This window comes from Rhodnius prolixus, unplaced genomic scaffold, assembly GCF_049639745.1.
Source record: "Rhodnius prolixus isolate KJV_2025 unplaced genomic scaffold, Rpr scaffold_2, whole genome shotgun sequence".
NCBI lineage: Eukaryota > Metazoa > Arthropoda > Insecta > Hemiptera > Reduviidae > Rhodnius > Rhodnius prolixus.
Window position 1 is genome coordinate 2,204,291 of NW_027411592.1, and position 21,346 is coordinate 2,225,636.

The following is a 21,346-nucleotide window of genomic DNA, read 5'->3' on the forward strand; positions in this document are numbered from 1 at the left end:
TTCGAACTGGGGTTCTCCCACTTCCAAGCTTCATAACCACTAGACCAACACTCGCCCTTGCCCAAGAATAGATTCTATCCCTGAAATTGCGATTCTGGGATGTGTGATAAGATTCTAATAGGGCGGCCCTTAAGGCCTACGCCACTGCGTAGGATTTGGATCTATTGTAGCTCCCACCACTCTAGTGCTTGCCCTCCAGACCTGTCCTTTTAATCAGACTATTAATTCTGGAGAGCGACTCCTGGGTAAAGCTCACAGGCCTTGGTTTTTCCTCTCCGAGAAGTAACATCCTTAGCCAGACAAGCCCCTCACACTGACACAACACGTGCAGTGCCGTTTCCTCCTCTTCCTGACAGAACCTACAAAGGCTAGCCATCTGCCAGGCCCATGCGATGCATGTGTTTTCTGAGCCTGCAGTGGCCCAGTTAATAGACCTACAATTATCCTCTGGGATTTGTGGCAAAACACCCCCTCCAAGTCTGCCTCTTCAATTCTCTTAAAACCATTTCCACGCTCCCAGTTCTTCATATTTGGGATTAAGTGGAAGTCAGAGGGTTGTAACAAAAACTAAATTCATTGGTAGCAACTCCATCTCTGACCACGGCTGAGATCTTTTCACCACACTCTATTTAGTGTCAATAGAAATGGTTCAAAACGTCAAGCTAGGGCATCTGCAAGATCCCTGTAGAATTCTGTTTCCTACAGAATGTATTATACATTTTATTTTATCTAAAAATCTGTTCAACAGATCCATCGGCGCAGTTCCTTGCAAGAAAGAGGCGGCAGTGACGCCTCTCACCACCTACGAAGAGAACAGACTGAGAGTGGGGCCTAGGCTGGAAAAGTGCCTCTCGGAGAATTCATTGTTCATCAGCGGCGCCACAACGGACGCCGAAGAGCCGAACAATGGAGCGTCCAAGTCCGAAGGAGATGTCCGAGACGCCCAGCTCAAGGTCAGTCAGTTTCAAGTACTCGTACTTTCCTAGATTTTGCCATCACCTTTACAAGAGATTATTTATTTGATATTGTAAGGTGTGCCAACACTGTAAATATTAGAGGTTACTGTTGATTGTGTCTGTTGACTGTAGTGAAGAGATACTCGAAGGAAACATGAGGTCACAACTCCCCCTGAATATTCCATAAAACCGGATTCAGAACAGCATAAGTTGATATCGGTAACGGTATCCAGGAATCCCCAAACTTTTTACCCAGGAGGCCAGGTTCACTGTCCCTCAGACCGTTGGAGGGCCGGACTATAAAACAAACAAAACGGGAACAAATAGAATATTTCAGATAAAGAACAAGTAAATTTAAATCAACAAACTGCCCAGTATTTCTGTGGGAATTATGGACCTGCTTTTGGGCTAATGATATTGTCAATGTCCGGTTTAGTTATAGTGCTTTGCCTTTCTTCCTACTTCTGCTGAAATTTTACACTGTTTTCGGAGCCGTGACGCGTGCATCCCGCGTCATCAGAAGTAACGCTTTGCCGGCACCGCCACATATAGTACTCCTCTAACTGACCACCAATGAAAGAGATGCCCCTTCCGGAAGTGCGGCGGGGGCCGGATAAATGTCCTCAGGGGGCCGTAGTTTGGAGATCCATGGTATAGATCGATAGGTCTAATATCCGATATGTTCAGATGAAAACATTAGGCAAATGCCAAGAAAAGTGGGAAAAGCCGATCTGTACAGTTGCACTGGCGATAGGCTATCGGCCTTCTAATTAAATTGTTCCATATTTTCATAAAATAAAATTTTAACGCTCTTTGATTTCCGTTGTTGAATCATGTTCAAAGACGCAAGTTGTAAAAAAAAATAAATTTGTTTGCCTTTTTCAAGTGATCGGAATTCTACGTAATTGCAATACTTCTGCTCTCGAGAGATAAGAGAGGAGACTAAAACAGGAAGCGTTAATTAATTAGGAGACTTGGCGCTGGCTGTTCAGTGCGTAATAAATTGATGAGGTCTGTGTGTAATGTAATTATTCAATGGCAGAGTCACCAACACTAGCGCAGCCTGGCAGCCGTGATGTCAGTTACCCTGTTCGCTCCCTGTGTGCGAGCCACTTAATTCCAAATTAGGCCTAGTTTAGCTAATTCAACTACAGGCTTCCATTAGCTGGCGGCACCCAGGTGTCGATGTTCTAGTCTTCACATTTCTAGTTATTTATTTTACTGGAGTTTCGAGGCAACTTCTCAGAAAGTCAGAAACTCTGTTGATCATCAAGGAGGATGATTATGTTCACATTCTGTTATTATACTTTGTAACAGGAAGAATTGTGAGCGTGTGAAAGTTTCGTGCTTCCTCCGGAAGTACTTATTTGGGGTGCCCTGATCTGAGTAGAATTGTTACAACTACTTTCGAGAGACTAGCGTGCAACTGCAAGGGTGTAATGAGAATGTTAGTGTAGAGCTTAAAACTTTAAAGCTATTTTTTGAGAAAACTATAGAAAACTAAAAAAGTTTTAAAGTAGAGGTATACTTCCGGTTAATCGACTTCGACCGAAATCTCGTATCCGGTATTGAGGTGGCTTTTAAACGAAACGTGTAGTTCGAACACTGGACAGTTTCGTGTCTTTTGAGTTTTGATGACCTAAGAGACCCAAAATAGACCAATTGGCGAAAATCGATACTTCTACTCCGGTGTTGTTCTGGTGATAACCCGTATTTGAAAACTTGAGATGAAATTTGAATTCTTTTTAGAGGCAATTAAGAGTGTAGAAGTTGAAGTTTCGAAAGTCAAAGGTAGCCAAAATATTCGACTATAAAGTGAGTGGGCTTCCTAGATTCGAATCCAAAATTAGTCGCAAGTTTTGGGACCTTTTGCATGTTGTGCTTGCAACGCTTGAGTGAGAGGTTACCCAGAGTTCGATTTTTCACCGGCACTTAGTTCCCTTCTGCTGGGCGGCAGTTTGTCCCAACCTCATGGTCAGACCAGCTGACGCCAACCCGTTCTTGGCGCCTTCTCACTGCGCACACTCACCTGGCCGATTTACTGGCGATTACAAAAACGTTTTGTTAGATTATTGCACCTGTATAGTAATAAAGACTTTATGAGTAGTGCACGTAGTAAATTAGTGAGTATATTGTTAAGAAAAAGGACAGAATGGTTGGACGGTGCAGTAATTTGTGCGTAATGACGGCTAAGATATTCTCCTTTGGGCAGGTAAGTTCGGTAAATTTTTGAGAAAAGCGTTTTTTTTTTTTAACAATTTAGAGAAACACTAGTGGGAAACCCAACCCGCCTTTTCTTTCCGCCCATAACTGCCTTGAATAGAATTTTCCCGGCTAAGTTTTTCCAGTAAAAGCTGCAGAACTGCTTTTGCGCAAACGGAAACTACGTTTAAAGAAATTCTTGAGCTTTTTTTTTCGTCCAAAAACTGAAATATGGCACTTCCGTTTTGATGATGTCCAAAAAGGTTATTGTGGGTGTTGCAGTACTTCCTGTGCAGAATCCAAGATGTAATCTTTAGCCGGGGCCAAGAATTTTTTCTTTCACCAAAGGTGTTCGAAACGTTGGAATTAAAAGAAAATCTAATAATATCCAATTTATTCTTCAGTTTAAAATAAAAATTAAAAAAATTTGATAATATAAAATAATAATTATAAAATTATAAAATTCAAGTAAATGATAAATAATGACGGCCAGTGTGAATCAATGGGAATTTTGACAGCTGCATTTAGAAGTAACATTTCTATGAGCAGGTGCTGCCACCGTCGGCTAATTTGTGAACTATACTACCATAGATAAAAGTAAGATTTTTTAAAATCTTACGATTTTATCCGTTCGTAACAGGCATGTTTATTGTATCACTGGCCGGTTTCGGATTATCATCCATCATTAGTGGTAGATTAGAACAGTTTGGTGTGGAGATTTCTATTTCACTTGTTGTTATCGTCTGAGTGTGGGGAGGTTGTACGGTGTGCATATAGGTTATTCTTCATGTTAATGAATTGTAAGTTGGAGTAAGTACTTTACATGGAATTTTACTTATTTTTCAGTACAAATAAAATGATAGATCCTAAAACGGTCAAAGATACAATAGACGTTCATGATTTGGCGGATAAAATCCAACACTAAGGACGTTAGATTAGATTTGATTAGACTAGGGCGGCCTCAAGGCCTACGCCACTGCGACCCGTTTGGATCTATTGTGGCTTCCCTCACTTTAAAGCTCACCCTCCAGACCTGTCCTTTTAATCAGATCTTAATGCTGGAGAGTGACTCTTGGGTAAAGCTTACAGGCCTTGGTTTTTCCTCCCCGACGTGCAGTGCAGTTTCCTCTTCTTCCTGGCAAAACCTACAAAGGCTATCATCTGCCAGGCCCATGCGATGCATCTGTTTTCTGAGCCTGCAGTGGCCCAGTTAATAGGCCTACAATTATCCTTATAGCCCCACGGCCTTGACGGATTAGTTCTGCAGTCAGCCTCGGCGAATAGCCTCTGATGAACTCCTTCGCCTGTCGCTGTCCAGTGGTGGCGAGCCACCACTCCTGAGACCTACTCTGCACCCATAAATTAATAGGACTTTTTTAGTCTTAACACACTTCGAAGCACCAAAACAGGACTCCGGGCCAACGAAGTGTCCCGCAGAGCCTTCCCGGGCCAATAATTCTGCCACTTCGTTCCCCCTTATGTCCTGAATGACCAGGTACCCAAACTAGAAAGACCTTATTTTGGTCACTAATTTCTTTCAGGGCACCCAGACAGTCCCAAACCAGCCTTGAGTTGTGCTGGTAGGAACTAATTGCCCGTAGAGCAGCCTGTCTATCCGAGAAAATTACGACCTTGGAATTGATAATTCCTCGCCCTTTAATCTCGGTAGTGCAGAACCTAATTGCAACTAGCTCAACCTGAAAAACTGTAGCTAGTTTCCCTAGACTAACCGAAAAGCTACATTTCGGTTTCGCCCCGTACACTCCCGCTCCCACACCCTCCTCCGTCTTGGAGCCATCTGTGTACCACATCGAATCTCCCTCAACTGGGGGTGGGTCCACGTCTCCAAGCCTCCCGGTCCCCAATGCAGACTTTGAAAGGATTGTCGAAGTTATATTTGGGAGTCATAAAGTCCGAAGGCAGGCCCAGAATTGGGTCAGCCTCCAGCTCCTCGTATAACTCTTGATACGCTCCTCCATGCCTGACGGTAATGGGAGCTTGTCCTATCATAAGCGTAATGACAACGGCCTTTTTTAAGGACGTTACCTCAAATTTCATATTTTAAAAGTGTCTTGGCAATCATTGTTTTAATAAAAAAACTGAAATAAACTTAAATTAGGGCGTAAATAACTCACTTTTTAGGCTAAATCTGCCCGTATCGTACATCTGTATCAACGTACGTAAATACGAGTAAAATCTCGCCTATCAAGGCTAACCATTAAACCGTATCGTGTGTGAAAATGGTAAGCCCTTTTCCTACGAGTGGATATGAGACTTAAAGTTGCATCATAACAACTTACTCTAATTTACCTTTTTGTCTTCCAAGATAAAAATTTGTCCCAAGTATAAGTTGCGATGTTTAACCAAAGCCATCTGTTGGTATAAATAGCCAACTAAACTAACAGCAAACAACTAGCGCCACTACAGGCTAACCTAAACACTAAAGCAATCAGGTGGGGGTCGACCAGCCCCGTAGTAGTAGATCGCTTGTATACTTTACTGAGTTGGTACACATTGTGTATTGTGACGCCCAGCGAGCAAGCTTGCTGCTGCGTATCTCCCGGACAGTGTTAGCTTTGTAAACATTTCGAATTAACCTCGGTTACTATCTACACGTCGTGAATATTGTTTCTTTTGTGTTATTTTTTTTTATTTTTTTTTTTTTATAACGAGTGTCGTGTTTCATTTTTTAAAAATTATCACCACAGTTATCGTCAAATTATTTTAACCTAAAGTTAAAAATTCAGCAAGGATTTAGGCTGGCCAAAAACTAAAAAAAAACAATCTACACTATTTCAGGTTTGACTTGTTTTAGATTTTTAATAAAACCAGTTTAAGTTAAGCCCCAGTTTAAACGCTAAACTGAACTTATTGTCACTGTTACTTTAAAATGTAAACAATTGTTTGTTTTTTTTATTCAAACTTATTGTTATTGCGTCAAAACTTTAAAAAAATCATTGTTTTTTAGTGAATAGTGATGCACATAAATGAGATAAATCACAATACGATGTCGAGCATGGAAATCAAAGCTAAAGACTAGAATTTCTAAAACAGAAGAACAATTTTCTTAATCTAGAAAATTTCAGGAAATAGTAAAATTAGAGAAATGTTTGTGTAATTTGATGAAATTGATCTAAAGTGTCATCTGCACCTATATTTCACATTATCTATGATTTCCTAAATAAGATTACAAACGAGTTTTCTTTAGACATTATACCAAGTAATCTATATAAGCGTATTTCTTGTGTTTTGAAATTGTTTTTACTTTTGTTATACTACTTAGTAATGAGAAAACTTCATTGTGATCATGATCAAATTTTGGGACCGTGATTTTTTTCGTTTTTTACTGGAAATAACCAATTTTGTGGTCCTCAGGATTGGTTTTAAGGAAACATGTGTGAGCATGCCATTATTATTTTTGGGTCCCATCCTGACTAAAACTTATAGCGATCATCCCTGAACCGGAAGGAGTAACAAACGAGTATTTGGATGATTTCCTTTTTTTTACAAAAACCTAGGAATACGAAACAGTTTTCCAAGGCATTCTAGTAGTTGATTTTCTCTTGAAATAGCATTTAAGTTTAATGTTAACAAGTGCTTGGATATACATTTCCAAAAAAAAATGGTTTTTAAAAGTAGAATTCGGTGTTTTGGAAAAGTATTTTCAACTTGAATAACCTACTTTCTGCGTCTATAATTAGCGTCTTCAAGATTTTTCTTTTACCTTTATCCATGCATAGAGTTATGTCTTTTATTTCTTGTGGAAATTTACTTTTCCAGCAGTTCTGGGGTAGGCTCTGCCCTCTTTAAGCTCCCATTTCTGTGTAAAGTTTTAGCAAACTATTATAAAGAGAACCATCTTCTCTACATTGACTTGCAGGTATTTTTTTTTTGAAAAGAATATAAGACCTGGTCGAAAAAAAGAAAGAAAAAGGAAGTTATGTACCGGTAAGAATGGTAGTCAGCAGGTATATACAGGGTCAAGGCGATCTGTGGGAAGTTGCCTCAATTATGGTCTAGCTGCACACCTGTTGCCCCAATAACAGCCTACTCTAATGGATTCACTTTGACACAACTGCTCCTTGTAACAGAAGTAAAAAAAGGTAGAAAATAGACCAAATAGATTCCCTTAAATGTAAATTATCTAGTTTTTTGTTTTTTAATTACCTAACTCCTTGTTTAAACAGTTAATAATTACGTACATTTATCAGCCCAGTTAAGAACACTTGACGCCGACTATGCCCGTCATAAATTCTCAAAATTCCAGAGACCACTTGAAATGTCACCATTTTTCTGGAAATACATATTTACACGTAGAATTGGCGGAAATATGATAAAGTGTGGCGCGTTCTCATCTCACCTTAAGGCGCCCCCATTTAAATAAATAAATTGGTTTTTTTTATCTGTAATTAGTGGACAATATTTGGTTACGTGTTCACTGGGAATTTTACATCAAATACTTGAGGGGCGATCTTAACCATTTTTTTTTTTAATGTAAATTTTGCATTTGTAAAGACCTTCTCGACAGAAAACTTGGATTTCTCTCTAAACCCCGTTCCCAGAAACTGGAAGCGAAGGAACACAGTGCCTCCAACCTTATCACAGTTAGCTTTACTACTTCCTGCTTTACAGGAATCGTACATAAAGATTTGTACTGACCAAGCTCTTTGGGTAATCTTGCTGCGACTAGCTCTAACCTGCAACAGTAACTTGCCAATAAATAGAAACATGCAATGAGTGCATTCATATACTGTAGTCTAACTACAGACATACAGTGGTCAAAAAAAGTATTCATACACTAAGTTTTCTTACTTTATCTACTGAACTTTTGTTCCTAGGATGACTATTTCTTCAGCACTGAAGTCGAAGATAGTAACAATGAATTTAATACTCTCATTTTCTTTTATAAACATACAAGAATTGATTAAAAAGCAGAAAAATAAAACCCTATTGAAAATTCATGGTCTTGTTTGGAGCGAAAAATTCGAAAATTGAAATGTTCTTCCAGAGAAGAGCTCAGAACCAATTTAAAGAAATCATGGGCAGAAATCACATCTCAAGAGACACTAAACCTGGTGGAATCTATGCCAAGGAGGCTTCAGGCAATAACAAATGCTAAGGGATTGCTTACAAAATATTAGGTCTTTAGTTTTGCGTTAATTATAACATTCAGACTGAGTGTATGAATACTTATTTTGCATACAATAAATTATTTTTCTGCTTTTTAATCAATTCTTTATGTTTATAAAAGAAAATGAGAGCATTAAATTCATTGTTACTATCTTCGATTTCAGTGCTGAAGAAATAGTCATCCTAGAAACAAAAGTTCAGAAGATAAAGTAAGAAAACTTAGTGTAAGAATACTTTTTTTGACCCACTGTACGTGCGGATGAAATGCTTGATAATCCTTGCACCTGTATGCCTTAGCCTAGGATGGTAACTAGACAACAAATATTAACCGGACTTTTTACTAAACACTGTATATTCTAATTACCATCTGGAATCGATAGTCCTTCATTTCTCCATAGCCTAAATCAATCATACAACACTCAACCTAATAAATACATTCATACTTCATAAGTTCGATTGAAGCGTCCATCTTGCTTGGTATATTAAGAGGATGTAATTACGAAAAGGAGGGTGGAAATATTGATGTAATTACAGTGATGTACTCGTCTTTCTTGTACAAGATGGGGGAACGTCATAACTAATAATAATAATTGTGTTTATTCAAGATCTTACAAACATACAGAAAACAAAATATTTATCCTAACTAGTTAGCAAAATAATCATAACAGTTCTTTAATTCAAAACAAAACATACTTCGAGCACGGACTTAGAGTCCGTCTGCCGAGTTGACTCTAATTTACATCACCATAAAGTTCGGAACTAAACATATTATTTCAGTATTAAACATTTAAAATGATTTATTAAAAATTGTCTATAACTCCAAGCGGAGATATTGTGTACTTATACAGCTTGCACCAATCAAGGCCATTCAAATAGAGAATAACCTCACTCATCTTGAGTTTTCTATTTCCCCAAGTACTGTACCCTGAACTCCTGTAGAATCGGGACATTCCCCAATAAAAGGATGATATCTTCAACCACTTCAAAGATTCCAGAGAGAACAATAAAGGCCTATTTTCATCCCTGTTTACGCTAAAATTTAAATTAACCAGTACGCCTCTCAGCTTCATTATTACATTAATAAACTTCATACAGTTTTTATCATGAATATATCCCTTTTCCCCTAAATCCAACTGTAATTCTTTGTAAATATAACGGTATTGTCTTTCCGTATCAGACTATCTCTAAATTCTGATTTTATTTTTAACATCAATTCATTATTAGACAATTACGTCATAAATATATAAGTTCGAAATTTTGTCTTACGCTGAGAATTAAAACAAAACAATCGTCTGCAAGAAGAGCTTAAAATTCAGTTCTATTAAGAACAAGGCGCCACGGTAGCCGAGCGGTTAGAAGTGAGACTGCGAAGCCAATATGTATTGTGGGTACTGGGTTCGATTCCCCCCGTCTTTGCTTGGGTTTTCCCAAGGCTTTGCTTGGGTTTTATTTAATGGTTAATAAAAATAAATTTACAGTAAAGTATGTTTGCTAGTCACCTCCGTCTACCGACACCTAATTTGGTAGTTGGACGTTAAGCCCCGCCTGAAAAAAGAGGCGATTACTTATTTAATCTTAAGAACAGAATTGTGTGAGCGATTATCGAGGTAAAATTAAGTCCTGTAAAGTTACATTACCAGTTGTCTGATGCAAACCATTATGTTCATGGTCTTGTACTGTTAACCTAATTCAAAGGTTAAAGTTTACGGCGATTTGTGTAAGAGCATTTAGGTGATGCTTAATTACACCTAGTTTAGAGGAACCCGTTGGCACCGTTTTGGAGAGAAAGGAAAATCACATAAGTAAAGGGACTTTGAAGGAAGTAGAGGGAGGTAAAGGGAATGGACCCAGTTTTTAGGGTTCGTCATCTTCTACCTCCTTGACTTTACAACCTTCACACCATGCTGTCAACTAGGTAACCATCTCTACAATGTAACCTTCGTAATCCATGATTGAACTCAGTTAGCAGTTAGAAACAGTTAGAAAGCTGGGCAAATTGCGACCAATAAATAACCAGAAATCAGGCAAACACCGGAACTAAAGTAACGCGATAGCATTGCTCGCACTTACCGTTTCCTTCCTCTTCTAAAATAAACTGATCCGTTGCTTTACAGTAAGGTTTTTTATTGTTATTATTGTCTCCTTGTTATTTCTGTTAGCTAGCCGGTTATTGTTTGCTACACATTTCCTGCAATGGTGAATCAGTTCAGTCTTCAAGTTTAATGTAACATAATAGCTATTTATTTCACGCTTCAAATCGTTTCCAGACTTAGGTTTGTCTGACAGTAATATTGGCAAGTGGAAGTATTGATGAAATTGATTGAAACTAGCCAGCGGAAAGAGTTAGTCTTTGAAGCAGCGATCTTCTTCCGGTGTGTGGGCGGAATCACTGCTATTAAACATTCTATCGCTTGTCTTGCAAAACAGAACCAACATATTTACTTTTCAAAATGGAATTCTTCCATTATTATTTGTCACTTATTTTTTATCATTAACTAGAAATTAATTGAATATAGTTTTCAATAACAAGTTGTCATATTATAAATCAGCAATTATGGCAAACGACCCTGAATTGCGTTGTTATCGCGTAGTTAAATGAGCTCTATGTTGCAAAAGCGTATCGTAATAATTATTATAAATAACGATACATCGATATGGCTTGTTTTGGAACGGACATATCTTATAAATGATATTATTTGCGCGCATGCGCGTTTGTTGAATCTTTTGTTTACTTCTTTGTCTGTCTGTTAGTCTTGAATTGTTTCTTTTTCACATTAAATTAAATTCCATCTTTGTTAGTGTATTATTATTATTTTCTATAATCGCCATTATTATACTATATTTACAATAACCTTACGAAACAAAATTACTTAATTTTGTTATAATTATAAATTTAATGGATTCTCAACTTCAGTATTAATAATATATATTTTTAAATTTAAAATAATAATTTAGCAAATATCTTTAAGCCAAATTTTACAGGCTTTAACTTCAAGTTATAGTGAATAATTTCTAGAAATACGAGGTGTGACTATTAAATGAAGAGACTGATGCTGCTACAGAAGAACCTATGTATGCGCGAAATCCTAACGACCGACAGCTGTGCAGCGTAAAGCCTTCTCTTTCGATTGCAGCGTCCCCATGTGTTTGTAGAGAAATGTGTCTGACCGGAACCGTCGTTTGTGTTAGGAGGTGTTAGTTTCGTTTTGCCGAAAACATGATACTACCACATGTAGTAGAGCAACGAATTGTCGTGAAATTTCACATCAAAACTTGATAAAACCGCTACTGAAACTTGATCTTTTATTAAAAGAAGTTTATGGCGATGAATGTTAATCACGTGCGCGAGTTTTTGAGTGGTTCAAGCGTTTCCAAGATGGCCGAGAAGTCGTCGTAGATGATGACCGCCCGGGTCAGCCCTTCCACGTCCAAAACGGATGAAAATATCGATTATAATTAACAAACATTACTACCGGTGAGGTGCTTGCTCAACTCCGTAAAAGAGTAAGGAAAAAACGACGACCCGATTTGTGGAAGAACAAGTCCTCAGGGTTCTCCATCAAGACAACCGGCGCCGCCTTACACTGCATTGTGTCTGTCAAGACGACGTTTCTAGGCCAAGTACAACATCCCAGTTTTAGCCCACAACCTCCTTCTTCGCCTGACTTGGCGGTCCCATGTGACTTTAGATCTGTTCCCCCAAAAGTCAAATCTGCATTAAAAGGAACACGATTTCAGCAGTCCGTTGAAGCTGTGAAAGAAAAAGCGCAGGAGCTGACAGAAAAAGACTTCCAGCACTGTTTCAGAACAATGGTAAATTCGCATGGAGCGTTGTAGGGATAGGGGAGGGGTGTATATTAAAGGTGATAATAACTAAATATGTATAAATTTAAAATAAAATGTTTTATAGCAGTAGTCTCGTTTTTTAATAGCCACACCTTGTAAACAAAAATCAAAAATTGAGAAAAAATGAAAAGTTACTGCTATAAGTAGCATGTGATCAGTAGAAAGGCTTAATACCTTTACTACTTAAATCTTCAATGGGGTCACCTTGTGGTGTAAGTTTATAGTTCGCCTACTGAATTATTTAATCCAAAGGAGCCAGACAAATATTAGAATCTGCTTACCAAAAGGGGAAAAACACCAGATTACCCCACTTGGTCGATAAATAGCATCGGAAAACACCAGCATACTCACAAGACTTTTACGCAATCCTCCAGCTTCTTATCCCCCCCTATATTCCAAGCAAACTGCAGTTTTGCAAACGTTGCTAACATTATTCAATTTGGGAAAACCATGGAAATGAAACTATAGAGGGAAGCGTTCCTTTCCAATCCCAATAGGATTGCGCGGAAATGAATCCTCCTTGGATTCATAAACTGAACATAATCCAAAAATTTTTGGAGCCACCTTGGAGAAAAGAAAATCTTTATACAAAAGAAAAGAGGAGTGGGAAATCGGTTCAGTAAAGCGGTAGTTGCGGTTAAAGAAGACGATCTGCATTCTGTGCAGAGACGTTCCAGTTTCCGGTGATTCCTGTTCGAACATGCACCCAAACCATTTTCAGCAGAGTAAACGCGCCACTAAAATCGATAGGGTTATTTTTGTATATGACTCACCTAATTGCCTAAAGTGTTAGGACTGGCGTGTGCTCTGTGGAAGGGCAGCAGCAGAAGCAGTTTATCCTACGAACATTGGTCGACCGTCTCATTCACTAATTACAGTAATTGCTCTCTATTGGTCGTCTTTCTTCATTATCAAAACTTCCTTCCGGGTCGCGTAATCATCGACTTCTTTGCGCCATTTTCTTTCGTGGACACTTCTTGGGTTTGGAACAATAAAAATCGTATTTCCTGTCCCAATGGTGGGCCTAGTCTCACATTGTCAACAAGATCTTGGCAAAAATTCCTAAACTTAATTCTTAGTTTTAGGAATATACCTTAATGAACCATTTAAGACCATCTAGTCTGATTATGGCTGTCTTTAAGCGAAAAAGATCAGTTGGCAGGAAATGGCGCTTCGCTAGATTTTCAGTTTTTTAACTGATTTTTTTTGTTTTGTTTATTGAAAATAGTTTTTTTTTTTGAAGCCAAACTTCAAAGCTTATTCCTTCCCAGGATATTTGATCTTAACTATGTAACTTCCTATCCACAAGTATATTTGTTAATCAAATCTTCAACAGGTTTCAGGGCATAGACATTACTAGAAAAGATGATGTCCTCGTATCTAAAATGGCGCACTTAAATTTTTGTGAACAGCGAGATGAACAGCTCATCTCTTTCTTTCTTATAGAGTGGGCATTCCATGACGACATGTTTAAAATCTTCTTCCTCCTTACACTTTTCGCACAACGGAGTTTAGCTCGTATACCGATTCGATGTAGGTAGGTAGGAAAATAGTTCAATATTGTTTTTTAATGAACTTTGTACAAATACATGTAAAATACATGTAAGTCTATTAAATATCGGAAGGAAACGATATTTAAGTGGGCATTATCAGGGGAAGTCTGGCCAGCCACTAAAACTGTTGCTAATTCAGCCGTTCCAAAACCTGAACAATGTGCCAGCTGGAAGTGGTTCTGAACATGAGATGTCTAGATTGTCAAGATTCGCTTTTATTTAAACTAGTACATGACGTACATCAAGAAACCTCAGAGAGGTTTACGTAGATTTTGGTAGAGATCTCTTTAACAAAAACTTACAGTTAAAAATGTTAAGTATAAGGGTTATTAAACGCCAAAAGGTACACAAATCAGCAAGTACCCAACATTTCATTAATACTTCATTGATATTATTTAAGTAATTTTACAGCATTAATTTTCATTAATATTTTTTAGAATTTATTAGATGTCACAGACCCTTATGCTGGCCAGTTCATTCATAATATTATTTTGTTATAATTATGATAAAATGTGTATTATATCTTCTTTATTAAATAGGTACTTTATTTTAACTCCATTTCAAATTATTCTCCTGATTTATCTTTATTATGCCCTTATTCTGTCACATATACATGCACGTTAAAGTAGAAAAAGACAAAGTTAGAGTCGGCTACTGTCTTGAATTCGTCTTACCGAAATATTCGTGAGCACAAATAACACACAGTTAATAACAAGTAGATTATACAACTATAATTATTCATTTCTCAATTGTAATTTAATTTAGTCCCCCTAATTTTACTTATAGTAAAATACTGGAATAATTAGCTATCCTAAAAATATGCATATCTTATTTACTTTATATTACATATACACAACATTGTGGGATGAATACCTAGATTGAGAATGTAATTGAAGAAAACTATATTATTTGCGGATAAAGCCAGATTAATTATTACCTATTATTATAAACGTTTGACTACTACATAAAATAACAATTACTTTAATCGAAGAATGAACTTAAACCGACGATTTTTATTTAAAAATAAAAATAAATAAATAAAATAAAATAATTGATTTTATTAATTGTATGTTGGTGTGAGCATTTTTTAAAAAAAGGTTTTGAATTTTTAGCCTCATAATTTTTTTTATTTTTTATAACGTTTTTCTTTTTAACCTGTAATTAATAGTTTGATTATTATTGATAAAAAGATATTACAGTCAATCTACAGTGCTACTTGAACAAATATTTTGTAGATGAAAATGGCCAGCATAAGGGTCTGTGACATCTAATAAATTCGAAAAAATATTAATGAAAATTAATGCTGTAAAATTACTTAAATAATATCAATGAAGTATTAATGAAATGTTGTGGACTGCTGATTTGTGTACCTTTTGGCGTGTAATAACCCTTATACTTAACATTTTAAACTGTAAGTTTTTGTTAAAGAGATTTTTGTACCTTTTGGATAGATTTCCTTTTTTGCTTTACAGATTTTCTTAGCATTTCTAATAAGCAATAGTTTCATTATAACCTGATAAGGTGTTAAGTTGGAACCGTAACTACCACTGGAGAGATCTTTTTAAAGAATGGTTATAGTTGCGGTCCCCAAACCATCCTCAATAACAATTTTTTTGAGAAAGCGTTTTGAATAAAATAGGAAGGTATTTGTACGTAAATAGCAAAATTAAACTGTGATTTCAGAGGAGCAAGGAAAATAAACTGCGATTACAGTACTTCTCCCTAAAAGGCAAAGAGACAAAGATTTTGAATCGAACGACAGTTCATTGATGTAAATTAGTTCACTCATTGATAATTTTAACGATTGCAGTACTTCCTCTTAGTAGGAGTAAGAGCATGATGGCACTTCACAGCCACGTAGAGGAGCTTTAATCACTTCTTCGTGCTCAATTTTATCAAAATCGGACTAAGCGTTATAGAAATATTGGTAATAATAGTTTTAGAAAGGACCTTATTTGGGTGGGGCAAACTCCCCTCCATATGAGGCACGGCGTCGAGACTTTTAAAGTGCAAATCCGTACAAATGACACTTCGTTCATGAAAATCGGTTCACGTGTGGATAATTTGAAACGATTGCTGTACTTCCCCTTACAAGTGTAAGAGCAGATCGTCGCTTTAATGTTACGTAGGGAAGCCCTCACCCTATCATCCTACCAAATTTTATCAAAATCGGGCTAAGATTTACAGAGTTATTAGTAATAATAATTTTGTAGGGGGTCTCACATACATGGGGCTAACTCCTCTCCCATTCGATGTACAGCGTCGAGACCCCCCAAAAGGCACGTCTACATAAAATTCCGAATCGAATGACACCTCATTCATGAAAATCGGTTCGCGAGTTTAGGCGCTACGTTGTTTACAAAAAAGGTAACAACAAGAAGAAGAAGAAGAAGAACAACAACAAGAACAAGAACAAGAACATTTTCTGAAAATGCCGTTTTTGCTCATTTTCAGCAACGTATTTCTCAAAATCTATTTAATCTATGTTGTTGCAAAAAAATTAAAGTCATAAAGGAGGATTTGCCATATATTTTAAAGAAAATTTGGGAATTTTATCTTTTATAGAAAAAGAGAAAAAAATTGTCAAAGTTGGGTGTTTTTCAACGTTACGCTTTTTCGTGCAGTTTTTGACGATCAACCCTTATACAACTGTCCGGTAGGACAGTTGTAATGCTGGAAGAGCTGTGACGTCAAGATTGTTGTTTTATCTAAACTGTTTTATTGAGACGGCTGTGCGTAATATTGAAGCTGCATTTTGAATGAACATTCTACATATAAATAGCGGAAGACAGACTTCTGTGCTGAGTGTTAGTGTAGACTATAGTCTATTATAAATGTGATTTTAAATGGTACGGCCACGTGATGCGTATAAGTGGTGACAGATGGCCTAGGAAAATCATGAGATTTCATTCCTAGTGAGAGGAGAAGGAAAGGCAGGCCTAGGAGAACTTGGATGGAGGATATCACCGAAGGAATGGCCTTCGGGAAGGGGAGTGGGATGACAGGAAATCTTGGACTTTGGGCTTGGGGATATGATTCCCTAGGAATTGCCTTTAACCCCAAAAGAAAAATTGAACAAACCTTTAATGGATGAAGAAATAACAGTTTTTAAAAGAGGTGCCCACAGCTGGTGGAATATTTAACATCCCGGTGTGTTCTTAATTTATAATTAGATCATATGATCAGAATCTCACCACGAGATAAGGGCCATAGTAGATGTAAGCACGAACTGAGAGTGGAAGAGGAGTGGTTACTGTAAACGTTGGTTTGATTATTGAAACGTCATCAAGAAGGTTTGCTTAGGCAAGCAAACAGTCCAGACTACAGCAGGGTTGGAGAGGAGGTTACGGCCGCCTCAGTCGATTTGTATACAGAATCTAGTGTAAACAGATTAAACCAAAAACAACTGTTACCAACTTACACAGCTTCCTCTTCGAAGAATCAATCATTGCTACTGTAATAATCATTGTGATTTCATCGACTCATTTCTACTCAACGGGATGGAAAAAATGTGTGATGTGACCAAACGTTACGATGTTTTCTGATTATGGTTGTTTGAAGCAGTGCGCCGAAGCAATCACTACTTACAGGACATACGAAGTTTTCCGTCCTTCAAGACGAAAATTACAGTGATTACGAACGTTTAAAGATGATCCAGACAAAAGTTTCCCTTATACTACTACTCACTCGCCTAAACCTCTTTTCACACTTCTGCAAACGAACACAACCGTACAACTTCCATAGTTCATCTTCCTCACACCTCTATAAACTTAAACCTAAATACACAAACCTATGTACAATCTCCTTAACAAAAACTTACAGTTTTAAAAGTTAAGTATAAGGGTTGATTAAACGCCAAAAGGTACACAAATCAGCTAGTACCCAACATTTCATTCATGCTTAGTTCATATAATTTAAGTAATTTTGCTGCATTAACTTTTCCTTCACATTTTTTAGAATTTATTAGATATCACAGACCCTTATGCTGGCCATATTTATCTACAAAATATTTGTTCAAGTAGCACTGTAGATTGACTTTAATATCTATTAATATTAATCTATAATAATCAAACTATTAATTACAGGTTAAAAAATTCAAAAACTTTTTGAAAAAATGCTTACATCAACATACATCAATGATTTTGTTTATTTTATTTATTTATTTTATTTTATTTATTTTTTTAAATCGTCTGTTTAAGTTCATTCTTCGATTAAAGTAATTGTTATTTTATGTAGTAGCCAAACGTTTATAATTAAAGGTAATAATTATCTGGCTTTATCGCAAATAATATGGTTTTCTTCAATTACATTCTCAATCTAGGTGTTCTTCCCACAATGTTGTATACATGTAATATAAAATAAATGAGATATGCATACGTTTAGGACATCTAATTATTCCAGTATTTTACTATAAGTAAAATTAGGGGGTCTAAATTAAATTACAATTGAGAAATGAATAAATAATGTTGAATAATCTACTTGTTATTAACTGTGTGTTATTTGTGCTCACGAATATTTCGGTAAGACGAATTCAAGACTGAAATATTCTTTTAAATCCGTGATTCAAATTTAAACAGTAGCCGACTCTAACTTTGTCTTTTTCTACTTTTGCATATATCGTATATATGTGACATCTCAGAATAAAGGGCAAATTAAAGCTAAATCCGAAGAATAATTCGGAATAGAGTTAAAATAAAGTACCTATTTAAAAACGGATATAATATACATCTTATCATAATTATAACAAAATAATATTATGAATGAACTGGCCAGCATAAGGGTCTGTGATATCTAATAAATTCTAAAAAATGTGAAGGAAAAGTTAATGCAGCAAAATTACTTAAATTATATGAACTAAGCATGAATGAAATGTTGGGTACTAGCTGATTTGTGTACCTTTTGGCGTTTAATCAACCCTTATACTTAACTTTTAAAACTGTAAGTTTTTGTTAAGGAGATTTTTGTACCTTTTGGATAGATTTTCATTTTTGTCTATTTTGCGAAGTTACATATCTGCTTTACAGATTTGTTTAAAATTTGGAATAAGCAATTCTATCATTATAACCTGAAAAGGTGTTAAGTCGGAACTGTAACTACCACTGGAGAGATCTTTATAAAGAATGATTATAGTTGCCATCCTCAATAACAATTTTTTTGAGAAAGCGTTTTGAATAAAATAGGAAGGTATTTGTACGTAACTAGCAAAATTAAACTGCGATTTCAGTACTTCCTTTTAAGAGGAGTAAGAAAAACAAACTGCGAATACAGTACTTCTCCCAAAAAGGCAAAGAGGCAAAGATTTTGAATCGAACGACAATTCATTGATGTAAATCGGTTCACCCATTGATAATTTTAACAGTTGCAAGACTTCCTCTTAGTAGGTGTAAGAGCATGATGGCACTTCACTGCCACGTAGAGGACCTTTAATCACTTCTTCGTGCTAAATTTTATCAAAATCGGACTAAGCGTTATGGAAATATTGGTAATAATAGTTTTAGAAAGGGCTTTACTTGGGTGGGGCAAACTCCCCTCCTTATGAGGCGTAGCGTCGAGACTTTTAAAATGCAAATCTGTACAAAATTTCGATTCGAATGACACTTTATTCATGAAAATCAGTTCACGTGTCGATAATTTCAAAACGATTGCTATACTTCCCCTTAACAAGTGTAAGATTAGATCGTCGCTTTAATGTTATGTAGGGGAGCCCTAACCCTATCATCCTACCAAATTTTATCAAAATCGGGCCAAGATTTACAGAGTAATTAGTAATAATAATTTTGGAGGGGGCTTACATAAAGGGGGCTAACTCCTCTCCCATTCGATGTACAGCGACGAGACCCCCAAAAGGCACATCTACATAAAATTCCGAATCGAATGACACCTCATTCATGAAAATCGGTTCACGCGTTTAGGCGCTACGCAGTTTACAAAAAAGGTAACAACAACAACAACAACAACAACAACAACAACAACAACAACAACAAGAACAAGAACAAGAACAACAACAATTTTTGAAAATGCCGTTTTTGCACATTTTCGGCAACTTTTTTCTCAAAATCTATCAGATCTAGGTTGTTGCAAAAAAATTACAGTTATAAAGGAGGGTTTGCCCTACATTATAAAGAAAATTTGGGAATTTTATCTTTTATAGAAAAAGAGAAAAAAATTGTCAAAGTTGGGTGTTTTTCAACGTTACGCTTTTTCCTGCAGTTTTTGATGATCAACCCTTATACAACTGTCCTACCGGACAGTTTTAATATGTACAAACATATTTACTAATAAACTAATCTACTCAAAATCACACTAATAAATAAAAAGTAAACATTTCTCTACAAATTGGTAATGAAATCATTAAAATCTGAACATTACGTAGTGAGATATAAACTTTTGAAATTTGATGTATTTGGAAAACCTGCAATTTTCAACCTTCTATATCTCAACTATTATTATCATTTAATAATTGCAATTAATACCTTTTATAGAGCTTACTATTCTCTACAATTCGGTAAAGAAATCATTAAAATCGGACTAGTAGAAAAAGAGATATAGATGTTTGAAATTTGTGTGTATTAGAAACTCATATTGAAACAACGAAAATTATAACCTTCCATATTTCTTTACCTATTATCACTAGAATATTGCCATTTTGGGCACCTATAGAACTATCTTTTCTCTACAATTTCGTAAAGAATTCATTAAAAACTGAACATTAAGAAGTCAGATATAAACGTTTGAAATTTAATGTATTTGGAAAACCTGCAATTTTCAACCTTCTATATCTCAACTATTATTATCATTTAATCATTGCAATTAATACCTTTTATAGAGCTTACTATTCTCTACAATTCGGTAAAGAAATCATTAAAATCGGACTAGTAGAAAAAGAGATATAGATGTTTGAAATTTGTGTGTATTTGGAACTCAATAAAACAAAGAAAATTATAACCTTCCATATTTCTTTACCTATTATCACTAGAATATTGCCATTTTGGGCACCTATGGAACTAACTTTTCTCTACAATTTTGTAAAGAATTCATTAAAAACGGACTAGTAGAAAAAGAGATATAGGTGTTTGAAATTTGATGTATTTGGAAAACTTGCAATTTTTAACCTTCCATATTTCAACTGTTATTATCATTTAATAATTGCGAAAATTACCTTGTATAGAGCTCACTATTCTCTACAATTCGGTAAAGAAATCATTAAAATCGGACTAGTAGAGAAAAAGAGATATAGATGTTTGAAATTTGTGTGTATTTGGAACTCATATTGAAACAACGAAAATTATAACCTTCCATATTTCTTTACCTATTATCACTAGAATATTGCCATTTTGGGCATCTATAGAACTAACTTTTCTCTACAATTTCGTAAAGAATTCATTAAAAACGGACTAGTAGAAAAAGAGATATAGGTGTTTGAAATTTGATGTATTTGGAAAACTTGCAATTTTTAACCTTCCATATTTCAACTGTTATTATCATTTAATAATTGCGATAATTACCTTGTATAGAGCTCACTATTCTCTACAATTCGGTAAAGAAATCATTAAAATCGGACTAGTAGAAAAAGAGATATAGATGTTTGAAATTTGTGTGTATTAGAAACTCATATTGAAACAACGAAAATTATAACCTTCCATATTTCTTTACCTATTA

The 21,346-nt window shown here is 35.9% G+C and overlaps 1 protein-coding gene across 2 annotated transcripts in view; it reads left to right on the plus strand.

Moving 5' to 3' along the window:
• Nucleotides 1-21,346, plus strand: part of LOC141450216 (uncharacterized) — a 111,353-nt gene that overhangs the window by 9,174 nt on the left and 80,833 nt on the right. For both annotated transcript variants that reach the window (XM_074120413.1, XM_074120414.1), the window contains exon 3: nucleotides 749-953. In XM_074120413.1, the coding sequence (XP_073976514.1) occupies nucleotides 749-953 (205 nt within the window). The remainder of the gene's footprint in view (nucleotides 1-748; nucleotides 954-21,346) is intronic.